At 36.4% G+C, this 22,159-nt stretch overlaps 3 protein-coding genes across 4 annotated transcripts; 1 reads left to right on the top strand and 2 right to left on the bottom strand.

The window, feature by feature from the left end:
- Positions 1-101: 101 nt before the first annotated feature.
- LOC108262285 (thioredoxin-related transmembrane protein 1-like) lies at positions 102-4,848 on the top strand. The gene is made up of 8 exons (XM_053679049.1): positions 102-119; positions 439-574; positions 665-710; positions 981-1,109; positions 1,693-1,738; positions 1,974-2,075; positions 3,698-3,764; positions 3,878-4,848. The coding sequence occupies exons 1-8, from the start codon at positions 102-104 to the stop codon at positions 4,060-4,062; spliced, it is 729 nt and encodes a 242-aa protein (XP_053535024.1). The 3' UTR covers positions 4,063-4,848.
- A 3,338-nt stretch (positions 4,849-8,186) lies between these two features.
- On the bottom strand, positions 8,187-12,302 carry LOC128632738 (interferon-inducible GTPase 5). Of its 2 annotated transcripts, none has more exons than XM_053679784.1 (3): positions 12,155-12,302; positions 9,438-9,996; positions 8,187-9,280 (listed from the first exon to the last, which is right to left on the bottom strand). In XM_053679784.1, the coding sequence occupies exons 2-3, from the start codon at positions 9,994-9,996 to the stop codon at positions 8,640-8,642; spliced, it is 1,200 nt and encodes a 399-aa protein (XP_053535759.1). In that variant the 5' UTR covers positions 12,155-12,302; the 3' UTR covers positions 8,187-8,639. The 2 variants fall into 2 exon arrangements, with proteins under 2 accessions (XP_053535759.1, XP_053535758.1); XM_053679783.1 differs by lacking the exon at positions 12,155-12,302 and adding an exon at positions 11,532-11,678.
- Positions 12,303-14,091: 1,789 nt separating this feature from the next.
- Positions 14,092-22,134, bottom strand: LOC108263288 (interferon-inducible GTPase 5). The gene is made up of 3 exons (XM_017463947.3): positions 21,602-22,134; positions 17,915-18,473; positions 14,092-17,717 (listed from the first exon to the last, which is right to left on the bottom strand). Exons 2-3 carry the CDS (start codon positions 18,471-18,473, stop codon positions 17,077-17,079), a joined length of 1,200 nt encoding a protein of 399 aa, XP_017319436.1. The 5' UTR covers positions 21,602-22,134; the 3' UTR covers positions 14,092-17,076.
- Between the last annotated feature and the right edge of the window lie 25 nt (positions 22,135-22,159).

Here is a 22,159-nt window from a genome sequence, read left to right as displayed (position 1 = left end):
AACAAGCTGGCATATATGAAGAAAAGAACTTCACTGTGTTGTAATGCATATGTGACAAAATAAAGGCTGCTTCTTCTTATTCTAAAATATGTTGCAAAAAGATGGAGTCCCAGGAGTGGGTGATAAATAATATATTACAACACCTTTCTGTGATAAACAATATTAATCTCGATATAAGTTTGCTAACAAGACAGTTGTGTTGCATTTTTTAAAAAAAAGAAAAAAAAAGAAGTAAATTTAAAAAAAGGTTTCAACGAATTTGCTGATACTTAAAAAATAATTTTTACCATTTGGCAGTTTTTTGAAGATTTAATCAGCTGTGTCCAGTCAGAGATTGTAATTGTCATGTGAATACTGTCAATATCTGCAATATCTAAGAAAAGTGTATTATGGCATACTTTTTCATGATATTCCTATTTTATTGCCATATATTCCTAGTATGTGTGTGTGTGTTGCAGTTATGCTCCATGGTGCCCCGCATGCCAGCAGCTGCAGTCTGTGTGGAAGGAATTTGCAGACTGGGGTGAGGACATTGGGGTCAGCATTGCTAAAGTGGATGTAACTGAGCAGCCTGGTAAATTTCTTGCCTAAACTCAGTTTTGTCTGGACTGTGTGTGTGTTTAATAAGAACATTTGCTCACTTGCTTCATGTTTTATCTTGTAGGATTGAGTGGCAGGTTTATCATCACAGCGCTTCCAGCCATATACCAGTGAGTCCATGCTACTTGTGACATCGTATCTTTTTACATAAGGGGAAAACTGTGTGCTTGAATACTCGAGTATGATGTCTTATGTGCTTGAGAGAGTGTGTGTAGGTGTTAGTTTCACTTCCTGACGATAAGCCTCTTAAAACCACCTATGACTCACACACAGTCTGGGGAAGTGGGTTGGGGGTGTGTAAGTGGCTCCCTGTATTAAGACTAAAAATATGTTTTATAGTAAACTGAGATATTGCTTTGTATATTCTGTATATATTATAGCTGTAAAGATGGAGTGTTTCGGAGGTACCAGGGTGCACGCACTAAAGAAGACTTCCTGAGCTTCATTGATGAGAAGAAATGGCAGAACATTGAGCCTGTTTCCTCTTGGTTTGGCCCTTCCTCTTTAATGTAAGCACCTTCCTAATGTGTGTATCTGAGTCTGTGAGAGGGAATGTGGTTTTTAAAAAATTTTTTTTATTTTTTTTATTTTTATTTATTTATTTTTTAAATCCATTTCCTTTTAGGGCAGTACTGTAGTGCTGCTGCCTCATAGCATGGTTTACAGCTTAAATTACAAGTTAAATGACAAGCAATACAGCTTGCTCTGAATTCTCTAACCTCATCAAGTGTTGTAGGACGTGACTCAGGGCTTTTATGTTGGCAAGGCGAGGCTACAGTAGTAATTCATTCATTGTTGTTTTTTTTTTAAACTCTTATTTAGTTATTTCTCAGAATAAATGTACCTCCAGTTAAAGCTTACATTTCTCTCATATTACCAGTTTGTGATTATGATAATTAACCACAGCGACCTCCCTCCCCCGAATACTTTCTTTACCAAGTGTGCCAATAATTCTGGAACTGACTGTGTATATATATATTTATATATGCATGTTCGAATAGCCTATCGATTAATATTGGAATAAATAGCTCATATGGTTATGTGAAGTGAAATGTTTTGAGTAAATGGGTAATTTTGTGCTCTGTGCTTTAGGATGAATATGATGTCTGCTCTTTTTAAGCTGTCCATGTTTATCAGGGTAAGGACAGTTTTATTCTACTAGACAACATTTTCGATGGTCATATATTGTATGGTATTTTACAGGGAAAGTCAATATGAAAACCCCATCATATCAGATTGGGTTTTAGTATGATCTTTTAATCAGTGTATTAATGCCATCATTTTCCAGGCCAGTGCTTTGAGTTATTTATTTTTCATGCACAGTCATGTTAATGTTGTTTGTGAGTTGTAGTAACATTGTGCTGGTGTTACAGCAATGCCATGCCTACCTAACAGAGCAAGTCGGGATTCCAGTCTGGGGTTCTTACATCATTTTTGGCTTAGTAACCCTCTTCTCTGGACTCACCCTAGGACTGGTAAGATCACACTCAGATTCAGTGACATGCAACGTTAGGGTTGTAACAGTTCTCTCAAGAAATGCATTTCACTTAATAAATTAATGCATTACTTAAAAGCTTGAGTATTTAAATTCATTTGAATATTACTGATCCTAGAATGTTATACTTCCAAAGACAAGTTCAGGGTGTCCCAAACGTCTACATATATAGGAGATGTATCTTTGACAGAACCACATCGGTTGTGCCTTCATCAGTGAATGTTCGTGGACGTCTATTTCTCGGTTGATCCGCAACACTTCCAGTCTTTTTGAATTTGTGAATAAGTTTTGTAAAAATGTCACGTCTGATGTGTTTGCCATGTTTCCAATCTTGCGCCAGGTTCCCGATCCAGCCATTGCAATGATTTCAATACGTTCTTTTTTTTTTTGACAAAGGCGTTCTTAAAGGCTGTCTGAAATAAAAAATATATATATAATATAAAGTAAGTATGAAAATTTTGGAAGACATTTTGCTAAAAAGTGTTAACTTTCCCTATGTATGGGGACTTTTGGAACAGCCTGTACTACCAGTAACGATACACTGTGTTCATATTGCATAAAGCATGAATAGGGAAAATTGGACACAAAATCACAAAAGGGAAATATAATTTTTTATAAACTTTTAGAAACAAAAAGTGACTGATAATGTCAATCGGAAATTGGTAACTGCCAATATAAATACTTTGTGAACACTTCACTTTGGGACACATTGGGATTTTTCAAACTGTCATGTAAACACAGTGGAGATGGATGCAAGCGCAGTAAAAAGCGTTAATGAGAGCCAGACAGACAAATCCAAAACAGTTAGCAAAAACCTAGTCAAGAACAGGCATAGGTCAGGCGACCTACAAACATAAACTAGGCTAGGTGAGAAACGAGGAAATGTGGGCAGGATCAAAAACATAGTGAGGAACAAAGGCTTGGTATGGCTTCAAACACTGAAGCGTAATACTTTGTGGGAAACAAAGACACACATGGGGTTTAAATACAGAGATGCATCAGAGGCGGTAACTGGGAGCAGCTGAGAATGATTAGGACACAACCAATCATATGACATGGGGTGGAGAGAAGACATAAGCCAAAACAAATACATGGGAAACAGTAAACACAGTCAGTGTCAGAAACCCGGAAGTTGAGCTCGGGCGCCCAGCTTGATGGGAAATCTGACACAAAATCTAAGCTTTCAACTTTTAAAGCTGATGCTGTAAACATTGTGGAAATATATTAAAACATACCAACAAAACCTTGGAAACAACCTATTAAACCACGTAATGCAAACGGAAAGCCAATGAGCAAAAGTACATTTAAAAATCTTTAAACCAATACATGAACAAAGAATTTATAAAGACATTCAATTATTCCTGTTATGGAAGGTCTTCTATAGTAATGATTAACTAAGTAAACAATAAATTACCCTGATTTATTCAGACACAAGGGTCATTTAACCAAAAAGTTTAGGAAGTCATGGTTTGATAGACAAATGTGGATTTCCCCCCTATTAATAAATACATGTTATAAAAATGTAAATAGTGAATTTGTTATGATGGCTCTGTGTAATATGCATACATAGCAATGGTCTCTTCTCTTTTTTTCCCCCCCTAGGTGCTGGTGTTTCTTGCCGATTTTGTATTTCCATCACGCCGCTTTTCTTCTTCAGCTTACTATCAGAGTGAGTGTGTTAACTGTTGTGAGCTATCACTGGTACCTCAAATGACCAAATTACATTGCCCTATGTTTTGGTATATGATTTAAAGATTTGCTGTGTGTTCTGTGATTGAGCAGAGAAGCACGCTATGGAGCAGGCACGCCTTCGGCAGCAGTTGGAGGAAGAGCAGGAGGCTGATGGGGAGGAAGAGGAGGATGAAGATGAATATGTTGGGAGTGTGGAGGAGTGGAGCAGAGAAGGTGTGAAAGAGGACACTGTGAGAAGGAGAGCAGCAGGAGGAGGCGAGGAGGAGGACACCTAGAGACCTGGAGAGGGTTATGTGAATCACGACACCAGACCAACAAAATCGCTATGGAAACGCACGCTCACGCCAACGTGGCAGGCATCCTAATGACAACACTGATGTCAGAGCTCTCACTGTGTGTGTGCCCTGTATCCTTCCCTTCAGTTCCTCAGTTCCACCTTCCTTTCCTTCTGTGTGAGAGAGAGAAAAAGAAGGGAAGGACTGGGAGAGAAAAATGGAAGTAGAAGAGTCAGGCAGGGGCCAGGACATAAAAATGTATGAGATTTATTGTTTATGAAATGAACTTTTTGGCTTTTTATTTATCTTTCAGCTGAAATAATACTTACCTGCTAGAGCAGAGATGACCGTTGGAGAATTAAAAAAAAATTCTCATGGCTCGTGTTTTTTGTTTTTTGTTTTTTTTGTTTTGTTTTTTGTTTTTGCTGCATTGTTAACATTTTATTCAGTTATTTAGTTTTTATGTCGGATACTTAATTGAGTCTTTTGTATCTGAAATTCATTAGTATTTCATTCACATAACCTTTTTGTTTTTCTTTTTCAGGATAACATTTTGCCAGATAGTTCGTCAATCTTTTTTTGCTTCTGTAGAAGTTAATGAAGTTGATGTGATGACTGCATTGAGACCAGCTGATTCATTAGAATGCCACTAATGTAACTGTGTAATGAACATTAGTGCTCAGTTAAGAGATGTGTGATGGTTAGGGTTAGCATTAGTGTACTATTCTCCAGGAAAGATCCCATGCTCTAGTGTGACTGTCTAAATAAAGTTAACTCTTCCCTTGATATACATTCAGGATGCATTTCTTCCATTCCAGTGCATGAATGCTTTGCCTTTACCTTAACTTTATTGAGTAATATATTACTTATCTTGTATAAACCGATATCCTGGTGTATACCTGTGGGTCTGTGAAGCCTGGATAACTGTCAGGAGTGGTGAGAAATACCTGCTTGAGCCTTACGTGTGTGTATAGGCATAGGCCGGAAAATTATTTAATAAGATTAATATCAGTCAGTCTCAGCACACAACCGATCAAGATCATAAATGTACAAAACAGCATGTAATGAGCAGTCATAAACAGTATTTCATAAATCTTTTCATCTTTCAACAGGATACCAAAATTACAGATGATATTTACTTAATATAACTGGGATGTGACACCACATATCGTTTATAGTTTATTAATATAAAAAACCAGTAAATAAAATGACAGCTCTATAAATAAAAACAAGAAATAGTCATAATCATATATCACTCGCAGTATGTGTTTAAAAGAGGCATTTAAGAATGAAAAATGACTGATCATTTCAGTTCTAAAATCTGATTGGCTGTGCCGCATTCAAAGTCCTTGTAAAGTCTTCGATATACACACAGCTGTGACACCAACACAATAATTTAATTCTGTATTAATGTGCCAGGTTTGTGCCATTGTTCTGTTAAATGAAACACTGTAATCTTTGCCTGTCAAATTCAAATTCAACCTGTTTATGATATTAATCAGTTTTTGAACCAGATATGCCAAGGAGATCCCACAATTTATCATTTGGTAATTTTGGGTAAAGATAATCAGTAGGCTCTGTAGTGGTCTCTACAGGACCAGTCGCTGCAAAGTCTTCATCTGCATCCCCTAAGCCCCTGAAGGCATTGATAAATGTGAACTTTCCATGTCCAGACTCTCCTGTTACAGCAATGTTCAGTTCCACATGGTCTTGTTGTACAACATTATCCTTAATCTTGACAACAGCTCATGGCAGATCTTCAGTGGCTAGTGACCTTTTAATTTCTTCAGCATCAATAATCTCGTACTCTCTATATTTAACCTTTTTTCTAACAGCATGTAGCCTGTGAAATTATGTTAAAGTAACCACTTCCTCTGTGAAAGCTACAGCTTTAGAGATGCTGGAAAAACAAAACAAAGCAAAAAACAAAAAAACACTGGAAGTTTGTGCAGTGCTGCTTGATTGAGAAAGGATATTGTATCTGCTGTGAAATGCTCTGAGTGCTGCATTTCTTTGTGTATTCATTTTTAGTTAGAAAGGCATGATGTTTTTCACTTCCTCATTGTATATAATTAGCACAGATGCACCTGTGATTATATCAAAAAGATTGCATGGTTTTTGTGGCTGTGCTCTCATGTTATTTTGACATGTATAATCTCAGAATAATAAACTGTGTAAACAGCTGGCCTCTAACAATAAAAATACCAGGTTATTTTTAGTTCACATATTTGATTCTATTTTGCATAGAGACTTCCTGTTACTGTCACACCAGCCATGGACAATTCACCTCTAGGCCACTAGAGAGTACCCTTAACTAAATTTTGCAGCTGTTCTCCATTGGTTATTTCCATTTCCTGTCATGAACCTATTTAATAAAGCACAAGGCCAGTACCCTAGACATGCAGCCTTAGTGTTTGCCAGCTTTATAATTTTCATTTTGTGTATGTTCTGAGCTTCTGATTGATTCCTGTATATGACATTGCTTTGCGTGTCTTATCTTTTCCTGCCTTAGAATACCCATTTGATCAAGTTTCCTTAGATTTTTTTTGTGTATCTGCTTTTGCATGAAATTGTCAGACAGATATATCCCGAGCCTATTCTGTATAAAACCCGGATCTGTTCCCTGTTTATGGTATTTGGATTTTGGACATTATAGACAATCAACCTCTTGTGTATGAATCTCAACATCCTGCTAAATCTCCTTCTTATTGCTGAGTCTTATTAGTTACTGCATTTATAGATTTTATAAGCTTGGTTAATTTCATATTCATTCAGTGTCATTTACTTAAAATATTAACAAATCTGTATATAGAAATACTTTATATAAAAGCTCACTCACTCAATCCGTAACTGCTTTATCTATGTCAGGGTGGGAGCGAGGCAGGAAAACACTCTGGATGGCACATAGGGAACATAAAATACACCACACAGTCAAGCACCCGGCTCAGGATCAAACCCAGGACTCTGGAGCTGTGAGGCAGCAAGGCTGCACCACCGCGTCACCTTTTTATATAAGTACTAGCAATTCGATTAATTTAAGTAGTAATATAATGCTGTAGCAAAAACTATGCTGTGAGCAATGCACATAACAGAAGACTCCACCCAGTCTTAAAGAGAATAAAGGATATTCCATTTGTGTGTGTCAGATTGAAGGATACTTGAAGTAGGCTTGCAACAAGATGGAAGTCATGCCTTTGTATAATGTAGAATAGGAAATGACCTATCTGCTCATAATGAATCACAAATACTGTTACCTTTGATTATGATTGTGTGGTTTTGTTGTGTTTCATTTTTACTCCTTTCACTTCTTGAAGGTTTCTGTCATAAAGTAATCTTTGATTAATATGTAGCAAATTTTGTTCAGAAATATGGTCGTGTGAAATCAAATGTGTTTTAACCTTTTCTAAACAATTCTAAGTCTTATTACTTTTGCTTCATTCTGTCATTTTACTTATTAAATTAACATACCTATGTGTAGAAATACTTTACATAAGAATTACTACGAAAATTATTGTGTATCCTTGAGCTGTGCTGTAATTAAATTAGCAAATTGAAGATTGTGAACAAAGCACACTCCACACAATTTTAACTACATCTATATATAAATGTCCATTACTCCACTCTATTTCTTGTCATTCAGGTTTACCTAGTCATCTGTAACAGATCAGACAACAACCCTATTATTTTGTTGGATGCCGTTGTGATGTACACTGTACGCTGTTTGTGCTTTTACAAATGAGTTGACATTAACTGGCTTAACTAGAATGTCAAATGGTAGTATTATAAAGGAGGAATCTTGTTTCATGCTTCTTAACAAACCAGATGTGTTTGTGTTCCAGTAAGAGCCAACAGAGTCTTTGTCTCCTTGAAGTGTGAAAAGTGTCCTTTGGACATTTTCATGGTTTCTAAAACTCTTTCAGGTTGTTGGTACTTTGTTCATGTACTTACAATCGTGACCCTGTGGTTTTTTTGGTTTGTTTTTTTTGCTTGCCATGGGAATCTCTGTTCTTTTTCACTCTATTGTCCCAAGCTTTGACTTGCTTTCGGTTAGTCCAGGTCTTGGACTTGTCTTGGACTCAACAGTAGTGATCTTGACTACAGCCCTAAATATAGCACAATAATCATAGCAGAGAAATAATTTTATTGTTTTGATTAGTGACCTGCAGAAAACATTGTTGTCATGGTTACAGTGATACAACAGGTAGTTGTATTTGTTTCTGTATTCTTTTCTACCCAGGATAATTATTTACTCTAGTTATTTTCGGGTAGACTCAGCACCTTAGCATCGACATCATAAATCATAAAAAAAAAACATGTAATGAACAATCATAAACAGCATTTCTCAAACTGATCAGACAACAACATACCTAAATTATAAACTGTATTTAATTAAGTTGATTCATGTGTGACACCACAAACTGTAAAAACAAATAAAATACGATAGATTAAAATTAAGAAATAGTCATTATTAGAAATCAACTTATTTAAATGATTATGATGTCTAAATGGCATTTACTTCATTACAATAAGAATATATGGGGGAGGTTGAATGGCACATTATTATTTTTTAAACATATTTATACTGATGTTTGCAAAGCAACCATGAGCACATTGCGGGCATCTTCAGCGAGCTCATTAAGACAACTCTGCAGTATGTAGTAAATAGTACCAAAGGACAGTGACCCAGCTGCTAAAGATCCCACAACAGGAATTAAACCCAGCCAGTATTCTGCTGCTGATCCTATAACAAAAAGACTTGAACTTGTCAGCAATCTAATAACCAGATCTTTGGTTATTTCATTATTTAGAGGAGACTTCAACACAGATTTTAGTTCATCTACTGACTTCCCTGATCTCTCAGAAAGCTTCTGTAAGGAATCTGGGTCCAAACTGAAGGCAGTGTAATATTTCTTAAGCTCTATCACCAAGATGGTTACATCTGCACTGATTGATGCAGCTGCATTTAGAACAGGTATCGGCACAGCTGCAACCGAGGCAGAGAGCAGAGCCAACTTCCATATGTTGCTCTGCAGTGCCTTCTTTTTCCTCTTGTTGATCTCCAGAGTGATGTTTGGAAGCGCCAGCATCAGTACATCTCTCTTGTGCTGGGGAAGTTCCCTCTCCATGGTCTCCTCAAGACAGTTGAAATCATAGAGACTGAGTTCGAAGCAAGAGATCAGGAAGACCGCAGGAGACTTTAGACCAATCTCTTCTAGACCTAAGATAAAAAGGTAATGATCTTTTTAAAACAGTTTCTTAAAAGGGTCATTCTTCATTATATAATACTTACTCTATAATTAAAATGTACAGTATGTGTATGTAATAGTGTTAAATGAGTTAAAAGTGTAATGTAATATGTTATCTAAAAGGAAAACCTTTAATGCAGTTGTCTCGGATTGTATCCAGTGTCTCGTCTTTGTTAAATGTTTTCTTTCTTTTTTCAGCCTCAATGTTGTTGTCAATCTTTGAGCGAACAAAATAAAACTTCTTTTCCATTTTTAGTATCTCTGCTGCCAGACTGGCGTGGCATTCTCTGAAACGATCTGATGCTATGATGATGAAAAAATCATATTGTTCAAATTGAACCTGTTTGAGATATTCATCAGCTTTGAATCTGGGGGTTCCAATGCCAGGGAGATCCCACAATTTGACGTTTGGGAATTTTGGGTAAGGATAAGCAGTAGGCTCTGTAGTGGTCTCTACAGGACCAGTTTCTGCAGAGCCTTCATCTTCATCCCCTAAACCCCTGAAGGCATTAATAAATGTCGATTTTCCAGATCCAGATTCTCCTGTTACAGCAATGTTCAGTTCCACACGATCTTGTTGTGCAAAATAATCCTTAATCTTGTCAACAGCTGATGGCAGATCTTCAGTGGCTAATGACCTTTTAATTTCTTCAATTTCAGCAGCATCGATAATGTCATACTCATCCATCTGGGAAAAAAACCCCACACATTTATTTAAAACTCACACAAACTGGTGATCACACATGCACATACAAGCATATAGTGAAAATTAGAAGTATTTACAGATTTCTGGGATTTCTGGAAAAATTTGAAGGTTTCCCTCAGAAATCTCTTTTGCTTTTGCCAATATACACTTCACTCAGACTTTGATAGATCCCTGTTCTTTAAATAAAGATAATTTTCATCAGATAATTTGTGTACATTAAGCTATACGTCTTATCTTATCTGATCTTCAGAGCTTAATTTGAGCCGGATTCTCTCAGAAAAGGATCCAGGACCTCCAAAATGTAGCACACCTGTGTTCTGGAACCTTTTTATGTGGATCTGCCACCACTGCAGCTGGATGTTTAAAGTTTCATGCAGCAATATTATCAAAAGTGCTAAAAAATTTTTTTGCTAATCTTATATTACCGGTGCTCACATATTGCTAATTGTCAATCAATAGCTTCTTTCACATAACCTAATCATGTCAAGTTCAAAGTTCACCTGAATTTGTTGTCACAAAGCGAAGCCTACAGTCACATTGCATGCATCGTAGAGTGTGTCATGGTGACAAGAAAGCAGTTATCATTAACAGCATTTTTAAGAACACAAACAACGACATTGAGAAGATGGAGCAAAATAATAAAAAGACAAGAGTCCAAGTGAGTGAGTGGCAGCAGGTCACCGATGAAGCAGTTTGGCGATTGTACCCATGACGAGTAGTGATAATGCTAGCCTGATTGTGGAAGTTTTTTAGAACTGCATACTAGGATAAATGTTGTCCTGTGCATGGCTTTGAAAGTAAGATTGAATGCCAGGAATTAAATGGAGTTAACAGCCCACGTACAGTCATTCAGGTTTTTAGAGATTTCAGGGACTCAAATACACAAAATGCTCCAGAGTGAGGAGTTCCAGAGTGAGGAGTGAGGCAGTTGTTAGTTACTGTGAGTACCATATCAATCTCCAGTGAAGTGCAAGTGGGTTTTCTCCAAAATAAATCTCATTTGTAGTTTGCAGCGTACATCCCTTCTCATTCCCCACTATCTTATCTCTGAACAGTGGGTCCACCACTTACAAAGTTCAATCCTGAGCCATTTGTGCGCTTATAGATATGCATAGTCTTATATCAGCCAATCGGCCACACTGCTTTCTGGATATCTGCATCAGCATTGGCCATAAAAAACTCCTTGACAACTAATGTCAATAAACTGTATACACTGCTGCCACCAATAGCAATTACAATATAAAATTACAATGATTACTTTTTAATTAGGTAATTAAAAATTGATTTGAAATTGATGCTGGTTTTTGTCACAGAGTCTCCTCTTTATAACAATTATTGCTTTGGTTCTGCTGCTCAAACTCCATCTGATCATGGTTGAGACTCATTATGTCTTGTTAGTTCCTATAACTATATCTTTTCTAAGCCTTCTTACTTTCGTTTCAAATGTCATTTACTTAAAATATTAACAGATCTACTTATAGAAATACTTCATATAAGAACTAGTAATTGAATGGTACCTTTACACAGGAGAATAAATACTGCAGTGTGTATCTCTGAGAAGTGCTGTAATAATATGGAAATAATGACTGTGAGCTAAGCAGATAAAAGTAGACTGCACTGTTGACTAAAGGGGCGGTCTTTCTCACCATTGTGTGTGTGTGTGTGTGTGTGTGTGTGTGTGTGTTTGTGTGTGTGTGTGTGTCAGACTGAAGGAAACTGAATCTGTTGGGTAGACTTGCAACAAAGTGGAAATCTTTTTTGTAATGCAGGCTTTGAAATGACTTAACTGCTCATCATGGATCATAAACAGATAAATTACCTTTGATTATGATTCTTAGTTGTTAGTATGTAACATTTTTACTGCTCTTCTAGCATTTATATGTAAACACTCAAGCTTTTTAACCTTCTCAAACACAGTGGTCAGATATCCTGAGGGAGCCCGGCAGACTGGCCTTACCATGAAATAAAATATATATAATAAATTATATGGTTTTGTATATACAGTATGGTATAGCTTTTCTAAGTGAGTCAACCCCTGTTATTTTTGCTTTATTTTTCATTTCCGTCATTTTACTTAAAATATTAACATATGTATAGAAATAATTTACATAAGAACTAGTAAAACGTATTTGAATCCTACCTTTACACAGAGGAATAAAGACCAGAGTATTTATCCCTGAAGTGCTGTAATACACTGGCAGATTGTAAATGTTGTGAACAAAGTAAAGGAAGCTCGCTTGTATTTCTTGTCATTCAGGTTTCCCTCGTCATCTATTCAAACTCTGATCAGACCACAGGGTTTGTTTTTCAGTTTCACTTTCCTACAATTTGCTGGATGCTTCAAAGAAATGGTTCATTGGCTTCAGTGTGAAGTGCAACATGGCAAAGCCTTGACATAAAAGACGTGAATTTTTATCTTGTCCGATATTCAAAGAAATATTTGTATTTTTAATTACTATGGAAAATCAATTCAATTCAATTTACTTTTATTTATATTGTGCTTTTACAATGGACCTTGTCACAAAGCAGCTTTAATGAAATGTAACAATGTTAATAGTATTAAATTATATGAAATTACGTCAAGGTTTCCCCTAGCGTCCAGCACCGGAACGAGCAGTGCACTCAGCAGCCCGGAGTGGGACAGTGTTCACTTCTGGGTTTTTTCACACTGACAGTATGTGTGTGTATTACTGGTATTATTATTTTATTTACTTCTTGAACATATAAGGATTACAGGGGATACATATCACAAAAACACTTAAGAGAACATGATAAGAAACTCGAGGTAGAGCAAAGCAATAAAGTACACTTTCAAACAAGATACAGTAAACAGAGATAGTTTACTAAAAAGAAAAAGTAATTCACAAAAACATCTAAATAAATAGATATTATACAATAAATGAATAAAAATAAATAGAAATAAATTATTTGAAACTGTCACCTTCAGGAAATAAGAAGGTAACCCTTATAACGAAACTCTAATATATATATATTTTTTTTGCCTCAGCTGAGCATGTGTGTGTATTGTGACTACAATCCCAGACATACTACATCTGCCATGTTGGCATTGTCATGTGACCTTCGACGTCATCATAACGCAAATCTCTTAAAGTAATGACCAGATTAAAGCAAGCGCACTAAAGGCAAAATACAGATCAGGAAAGTTAACTGAATGAGTAATTTAATGCGGTTAGTGTTAATAGGCTGAGGTAAATTCGTTGTTGCGTACTGCAAAATCTCACCGGAAGCAGTACACCATCCGGGTATATCTCGCCTACTGAGAATTTGGACATACTACCCCTCCTGCGTACTGCTTTTCGCTTACTGTATAGTAGGGTAGTACGCGATTTCAGACGCAGCCACTGTGTTTACTGTTACATGTGTGTTTGTTTTGATTTCTGTCATGTCTCTCTTATTTGTTGTCTCCTAATGTGTCTCAGCTGTTCTGTGTCTCCCCGTTGATTACGAGAACCAGAACCGTACCAAGGCTTTGCTCCTCACTGTTTCTTTCTCAGTTTTCTGATCGTGTCACAGTTTCTCGTTTTGTACTTTGCCTAGCCTCGTTTGTGTTGTTTGTAGATCGCCTGACCCACGCCTGTTCTTTGACTACATTCTTGCTTATTGTTTTGGATTTGTATGCCTGCCTCCTCTAATAAATAAGCTCTTAACCGCACTTGCATCTGTCTACACCCTGTTTATTCGACAATTTACAACTAGTTGTAGAAGTTGGGCACATTTGAACTAGTTGGGAATATTTAGGCATATTTGTAATTAATATTTTAATAGAGTTTTACATAATTAGTAATTGATACTGATCAATAAATATACATTTAATCAGATAAAATTAATGTATGAGAGTGGCTGGGTAGTGTCATCATGATCATTTCTGCAAGGTTGACAATGTTGTTCTAAAACAAATTGTACAATAATTTGAACCTTCTCTAGATAATACTACACCTCTGCACCTTCAGAAATTATAACGTTTACTAGTAAAAGAGATTCAGATTCAACTGAATCTCTTTTGTGTTGTGAGTACTTTGTTAAAATTGTTATAACTGTAATGATGAGTCAACGGAATGAGGATCCATGTGCAGCTTTATTAAATAGAACAGCAAAAGTACCGACAGGAAGAAGTAGATCACAGGCACAGCTCAATATACAAGGCAAACCCAGAGACATAGTCACAAACAGGTAAAAGGTCAGGGCAGGCAGCAAGCAAACACAGGAAATATCCATATAAATGTAGCAGAAGAAAAGGCAGGCAGCACAGGTTCAAACACAGAGTAAACAGTCCACGGTCAAACACAGGTAAGGAAAAATAAAATGAACAGTCCATACAGGAATTCATGGAGTTTTTTTGTAATTGTTGCAACCAAAAATGCTTGATTTTATTGTGGCTTTTTTCTCTCTGGAAATTTGCGATGCATTTTGCTGAGTTTTTGTGCTGTTTTGCACAAAACTACTTGAATTGGTGAAAATGCAATTACACAGACTCTCACAGTGGTGTTTGTTGGTAAATGAGATCTTTTAGCTGTACTCATGTTCGATGCACATGAATTGAAGGGGGGCTTTGGCTGAATGCTCATTGTGATGTCGTCACATGACACATCTTGGCCCAAATCTACGATAATTAAAAAAAAAAAATGGCAAGCTCCCACAATTATTGTGGAGTTTTCTTGATTTTTGTGTTCATTTCTGCGATCACAAAATCCTGGAGGGACTGAATGAATGCCTTTTACAAATTCACAGAGTTGATTGTTTAAAACATGTCATTTGTTATAAATAGAATATAAATATATAATTTGTTATAACTATAATGTCAAACAATGGTATTTCAAAGGAAGAATATGTCACGATTGGAGGTTGAGACAGATGCAAGTGCAGAACTTAAAAAGTTTAATAAAGAACAAATCAAAAATAAAAAAGACACTATGACTTTAAGGCAAAACACTGTGCCAAAGACTAAACGAAAACCAAAGAACAAAACACGGCAACAGGGACAAAGGTAAATAAATACAAACGTGAAAAAAGAGTGCAGTGCAAACTGTGGCTATATACAGGAGTGGTCAATTAATAGAAAAATGATTCCGGTACAGCTGGTCATGTGATTGTGATGCAATGGCTGCTGGGAAACTTATTTCAGAATTCCTTCACTGATTACATTACAGAATCTCATTTCATGCTTCTTAACAAAACTGTACTGTGGTGCATATTACAGATGTTTTTGTGTTCCAGTAAGAGCCAAAAGAGTCTTTGTGTCCTTGAAATGTAGAGGCACTTTATTGCAATATTGTAGATAAAAAAAGTGATGTTCTTTAATTAAATACACCATGTCACCGATGTATTTAGGTTAATCCCTGTGTTTTGCATGATTTCTATATCACTCTTTCTTCATCATCACCTACATCCTTTAAGGCAGAGTTCAGGAACAGCTCTGTTTAAAAGGTACAAAGAAAATCCCACCTGCAGTGATAGAGACCTGGATCAGGACTCTGCTCTCCATCTGAATAGCCAGGAGTTGAGGTCCTGAAGCTAGGTGACTTTGCAAGTCTTCCAATGCCTGTGCTGACAGTTCCCTGCCAGAGGTAAAGGTTACTTCATTCTGATGCTTATGCAGGAAATCACATTGAAATGAAATTTATGCACATTGTATCATGCCAAACTAGAAAACCTCCACTGAAGTAATTGCAGTGTTTGTATCTGTTACTTTTGGCAATGCTAACCAGAGGAAGTGATGCAAAAGTGCTAATTCTTTTGAGATACAGTTTATACTGATATTCATGGCCATGAGGTGTTAATTACTGCTTTCATTCATGCATTCATCTTCAGTAACCTCTTCATCATAGTCAGGGTCACAGTAGATCTGGAGACTATCCCGAGAACACTGAGCATGATGCAGGAGTACACGTTGGATGTGTATTTAGTAGCCCAACCAACTACCAATATGTTTTTAGATAGGAAGAAACGGATAAGCTTAATTTTTATGTCCATGAAAACAGTTTACCAATATGTCATTAAAATGAACTCTTTGCCTTTTACATACACAGAGTTGATAGTTTATTAGAAAGTAAATTACATAAGCATGTGGTTATATGAACCCTGGATAGCAGCCAGGTGTGGTGTGAAACACATGGATATCTGCTTGTTTGTGTGTGTGTGTGTATGCATATGCCTGCCATGAACTTCCAACCAAGTTGGAATATTCTGAAGAGCAGGAATCACTTTAGGACTACCCTGAAAGGTGCTCAGACTGCTGAAGACTTGCAAGTGTTAATATTAAGAGAAAAATTACACATTTTTTTTATATGACAAAAACTAAATAATACCCCACACTCACAATATGTGCTAAAATGTGAAAAAGTTTGACATTACCAAACACCTGATTTCAGCAGATTATTGCTGCATGGGAGCTATAAAATGCAAGCCATTCATTCATTCCTTCATTAGATGAAATTTTCAGTTGGAAATTTCATGTCATTAGAACGTTAGCTCCAAAACAATTTGTATGGTAAAAAGCGCCTTATATAATTTTATTGTTTTAATTAAAATAATTGTATTGTTTTGATTAGTGACCTGCAGAAAACATTGTTGTCATGGTTACAATGATACAACAGGTAGTTGTATTTGTTTCTGTATTCTTTTCTACCCAGGATAATTATTTACTCTGGTTACTTTCGGGTACACTCGACATCATAAATCATAATATATATATATATATATATATATATATATATATATATATATATATATATATATATAATTTATATATATATATATATATATATATATATAATGTATATATGTAATGAGCAATCATAAACAGCATTTCTCAAACTGGTCAGACAACAACATACTTAAATTATAAACTGTATTTAAGTTGATTCATGTGTGACACCACAAACTGTAAAAACAGTAAATAAAATACGATAGATTAAAATTAAGAAATAGTCATAATTAGAAATCAACTTATTTAAATGATTATGATGTCTAAATGGCATTTACTTCATTACAATAAGAATATATGGGGATGTTGAATGGCACATTATTATTTTTTAAACATATTTATACTGGTGTTTGCAAAGCAACCATGAGCACATTGCGGGCATCTTCAGTGAGCTCATTAAGACAACGCTGCAGTATGTAGTAAACGGTAGCAAAGGACAGTGGCCCAGCTGTTAGAGATCCCACAACAGGAATTAAACCCAGCCAGTATTCTGCTGCTGATTCTACGGCTAAAAGACTTGAACTTGTCAGCAATCTAATAACCACATCGTTGGTTATTTCTTGATTTAGAGGAGATTTCAGGACAGCTTTTAGCTCATCTACTGACTTCCCTGATCTCTCAGAAAGCTTCTGTAAGGAATCTGGGTCCAAACTGAAGGCAGTGTAATATTTCTTAAGCTCTGTCACCAAGATGGTTACATCTGCAGTGATTGATGCAGCTGCATTTACAACAGGTATCGGCACAGCTGCAATCGAGGCAGAGAGCAGAGCCAACTTCCATATGTTGCTCTGCAGTGCCTTCTTTTTCCTCTTGTTGATCTCCAGAGTGATGTTTGGAAGCGCCAGCATCAGTACATCTCTCTTGTGCTGGGGAAGTTCCCTCTCCATGGTCTCCTCAAGACGGTTGAAATCATAGAGACTGAGTTCGAAGCAAGAGATCAGGAAGACCGCAGGAGACTTTAGACCAATCACTTCTAGACCTAAGATAAAAAGGTAATGATCTTTTAAATTTTTTTTGAAATGCTCAGTCATCATTACACTGATCAAAAGGATTAACTAATCAGTTATCATTAGCATTCATACTTATACTTTTCTAATTATAATATGTGTGTAATAATTTTATGCAATAGTTTTAAATGAGTTGAGTGTAATGAAATGTGTCATCAAAAAGGTAAACCTTTAATGCAGTTGTCTCGGATTGTATCCAGTGTCTTGTCTTTGTTAAATGTTTTCTTTCTTTTTTCAGCCTCAATATTGTTGTCAATCTTTGAGCGAACAAAATAAAACTTCTTTTCCATTTTTAGTATCTCTTCTGCCAGACTGGCGTGGCATTCTCTGAAACGATCTGATGCTATGATGATGAAAAAATCATACTGTTCAAATTGAACCTGTTTGAGATATTCATCAGCTTTGAATCTGGGGGTTCCAATGCCAGGGAGATCCCACAATTTGACATTTGGGAATTTTGGGTAAGGATAAGCAGTAGGCTCTGTAGTGGTCTCTACAGGACCAGTTTCTGCAGAGCCTTCATCCTCATCCCCTAAACCCCTGAAGGCATTAATAAATGTCGATTTTCCAGATCCAGATTCTCCTGTTACAGCAATGTTCAGTTCCACACGATCTTGTTGCGCAAAATAATCCTTAATCTTGTCAACAGCTGATGGCAGATCTTCAGTGGCCAGTGACCTTTTAATTTCTTCAATTTCAGCAGCATCAATAATGTCATACTCATCCATCTTAAAAAAAAACACAGACACACTTTTTTAAATTCACATAAACTGGTGCTCACACATGCACACCCAAACATATATAGTAAAAATTAAAAGTATTCCCAGAAGATTTCTGGGAAAATTAGAAGATTTCCCTCAGAAATCTCCTTTGGTTGTGCCATTATACAGTTCAGACTTTGATAGATCCCTGTTCTTTAAATAAAGCAAGGTGCTCACTCACACCTGATTGTCATCCCATTGAATGAAAACACCTGACTCCAATTTCACATTCAAATTAAACTGCTAATCCTACAGGATCACATACTTTTGCCACTGACTAAAATGTAATATTAGGTCATTTTCCTTAATAAATAAATGACCAAATATAATATTTTTGTCTCATTTGTTTAATTGGATTCTCTTTATCTACTTTTAGGACTTGTGTAAAAATTTGATCATGTTTTAGGTCATATTTATGCAGAAATGTAGACATTTTTAAAGGGTTCAGAAACATTCAAGCACCACTGTACTCATGGTGAAGCATAGTGGTGGCAACATCATGCCATGAAATTGGGGCTCTAGTCAAAATAGTGGGAATAGTGAATAGCACCAAATACCAATTTGTTCTGGCCAAGAACCTGCAGACCTCTGTTAGACAGCTGAAGCGGAAGATAAAAACATCACCATTTGGATAATGATCCAAAGCAAAGTTAACAAAGGAATGGTGTCAGAAGAAGAAGAGGAAGACCCAATTGGTTCCCGGTTGGGTTTTGGAATGAACCAATCAGAGCTAGATCTAAATCTTATCGAAAACCTTTGGAAGGACTTTGCAAAGGAGATCCCTTCACAATTTAACAAATCTGAAGAATGAAAGAGTGGAATAAAATGGCCAAATCAAGAGAGTAGGTAAAAGTAGCTAGATATGTATCCAAAAAGACTGAGTGCCGTATTACAAGCAGAAGGTGCCTTAACAAAGTATTATTTAAGGGGTGTGTACACTTATGCAACCAGGTTAAAATCTGACACAATTTATCATAGTTTTATTTTGTACATCACAAAAGCCTGCAATATGAACAGGGGTGTAGACTTTTTTAAAATGAAAAAGATGAATATGAGCATGGACACAATCCAGATAAAAACAATGTCTGCTTTTATTTTTGGGTTTTAACTAATGCTTTGAAAATGGTTTAAACTATCCTGTTTAAACATACAAATACAAATGTAAAAATACAATGAAAGTCCTTCTACAATTTGTATACTTATATACAATGTTTTTCAATTTTAATCTAATTTAATCAGATAATTTGTGTACATTAAGCTATTTTTACCTTTATAATTCCATCTATAGCTTCCATCCTCCCTTGGGATCAAGTCTTGTCTTACCTTATCTTATCTTCAGAACTTAATTTGAACCAAATCCTGCCAGAACAGGATCTGGTACCTCCAAAATATAGCACACCTGCTTTCTGGAACATTTTTATATGGATCTGTGACTTGACAAATCACAGATTTTTGGTTTTATTGCATTTTAGAAAAAAATCCCAACTTTTATGGAAATGGGGTTAGTTCAGCATTGAATATCGTTGGCTACATGAGATTCTAGAAGCAGTTTAACATGTCTAAGTTCGAGGACCGGGGCCTTTCATGTGCCTCCTGATTTGCCAGATCACTACCCTGTGAACCTGCAGATTTACAAATTAAGCACTGCTTATCTTAAATTTATATGGGGTAGTGGTCACCAATAGTGATAGCAGTCACCAATGCCAGTGCTGATATATTGGCTGATAGTTGGCATTTTTAAATTATCAGCATCGGTCGATATAACTTCCCATTCAGCCGATATTTGATGAGACAGATGCCATACAGTATATTGCACAAATACGTTCTTCCTTATCCTGGCTTAAAAACATCAAATCAGATGCGAGTGGGTGATGCGAGAGTCTCACGAACAGTAAAATGACCAGACATTGTTCGCTTTTTAACGTGACGTTACGTAAAGTTACACACAATAACACTCATGGGGACACAGACATGCAATAAACAAATTCAAACATTTTACCTCACAATCACACTTGATTGTTCCTCAAAAACATTCCCCCGACTCGTTGAGAGGAAATGTGGTATGGAATTACTTCACATTCGAGGCGGACGACAACAAACATATAATTGATGCTCTGAAGCCAGTGTGCAACCGATGCTATCATTCATTTCAAACAAAGTGAGGAAACACCTGGAATTTGGCGAAGCACCTGAAAGACGGTCCCTATATTATGTTTTTTTGAGGCAGCTGGCATTGTTGCCGTGAAACCAGTTAACATTTTGCTCCATGTAATGTTTGGGATAGCCAGTTATTTGTTAACGACGCTAACGCATTGCAGTGTTATAAACTACCTCCTGATGGACCACCATGCATCGCCATTCAGCCCGTGTCCTGTCAGCAATATGTAGCCTAATGTCACTAATAATTCTTCAAATGTTAATGCTTTTAATAAATCTTTTTTTGGCCTGCCACCATATCAGTGAATTTAAACTAATGCTTGCATTCAGAGTATAAGGGGTGTGGGTGTGTGTGTGTGTGCATGCGTGTGTGTGTGTGTTAGGAGTGCACCTCCACTGTAGCCTCCAATCATTGTCAGACAGTGTTTGATAACTAAAATATCCACCTATCTCTCTTTTTTTTGTGCCAGTATCAGCCAGAGGAGGATGTCCTCCAGGAGAGTTTTTAATTTTATTTTATACCAAACCGTGGTATTGACTTTAGTATCGAATATCGTGTACTTTTGGTGGTATGGGTACAGATTACTAGATTTTTCGGTATGACACCCCTACTTTAAATGATGGTATATTTTGTGTATGAGCTCATTTGGTAAAGAAATTCATGTCAAAATTACATATGATTTCATAGTTTATTTTTAGTAAATATATAAAATCTAAACGTTGTGCGTTATAGCTGACACCTTCATAAATACTAAACAGTTAGTTTTGTGACTGTAAATCATTTCCTTCAAATGCTATTGAAGTTAGAAACGTGTATAACAATGTCGTATATAACTTTAGAGACAGCCACTTAATTTGCGGATATCGACCGTCCAAAATCAAGCCAACTTTATACCAGTTAGAAATACTTCATATAAGAACTAGTAATTTATTCCTACCTTTACACAGGAGAATAAATACTGCAGTGTGTATCTCCGAGAAGTGCTGTAATAATGTGGCTAAGCACATCGGCGTGACCGGAACCGCATTCACTGTGTTCTAAAGTTCAAGTCTGGTGAACTCTGACCTGACAGTTTGTATCACGTAAAGACGTTGACCAATAGAAGATCCGACACATCACGGACTGACCTCTTTAGAAAATCCAAGATGGAGGGAGCACTGATTATATCGTCGCACCATTCCGATTTATAGAACCCAGCTTTAAAAGAATCTAAAATAAAAATATGCATACATGGATATGGTATATTTTAACACTGAAATAAATATTTTAAACAATATTGATGTCATATCCTTTTCCCGCCCATATTCGCAGCGGTGTCTGACAAAAATACGCACGCTTAAAGCCTAGTGTGATCCCCTCGCGCGCGTGTGTCAGACTGAAGGAAACCGTATCTGTTGGGAAACCTTCCAACAAAACTCGCCTACTATATGGTAGATAAGTATGTTATTTCGGACGCAGCCGTGCTCTCTTGTTTGCCGTCAAACGGTTGAGCACT

Source organism: Ictalurus punctatus, chromosome 3 (genome assembly GCF_001660625.3).
Source record: "Ictalurus punctatus breed USDA103 chromosome 3, Coco_2.0, whole genome shotgun sequence".
NCBI classification, from domain to species: domain Eukaryota; kingdom Metazoa; phylum Chordata; class Actinopteri; order Siluriformes; family Ictaluridae; genus Ictalurus; species Ictalurus punctatus.
This window is presented reverse-complemented; position numbering and strand designations above follow the sequence as displayed.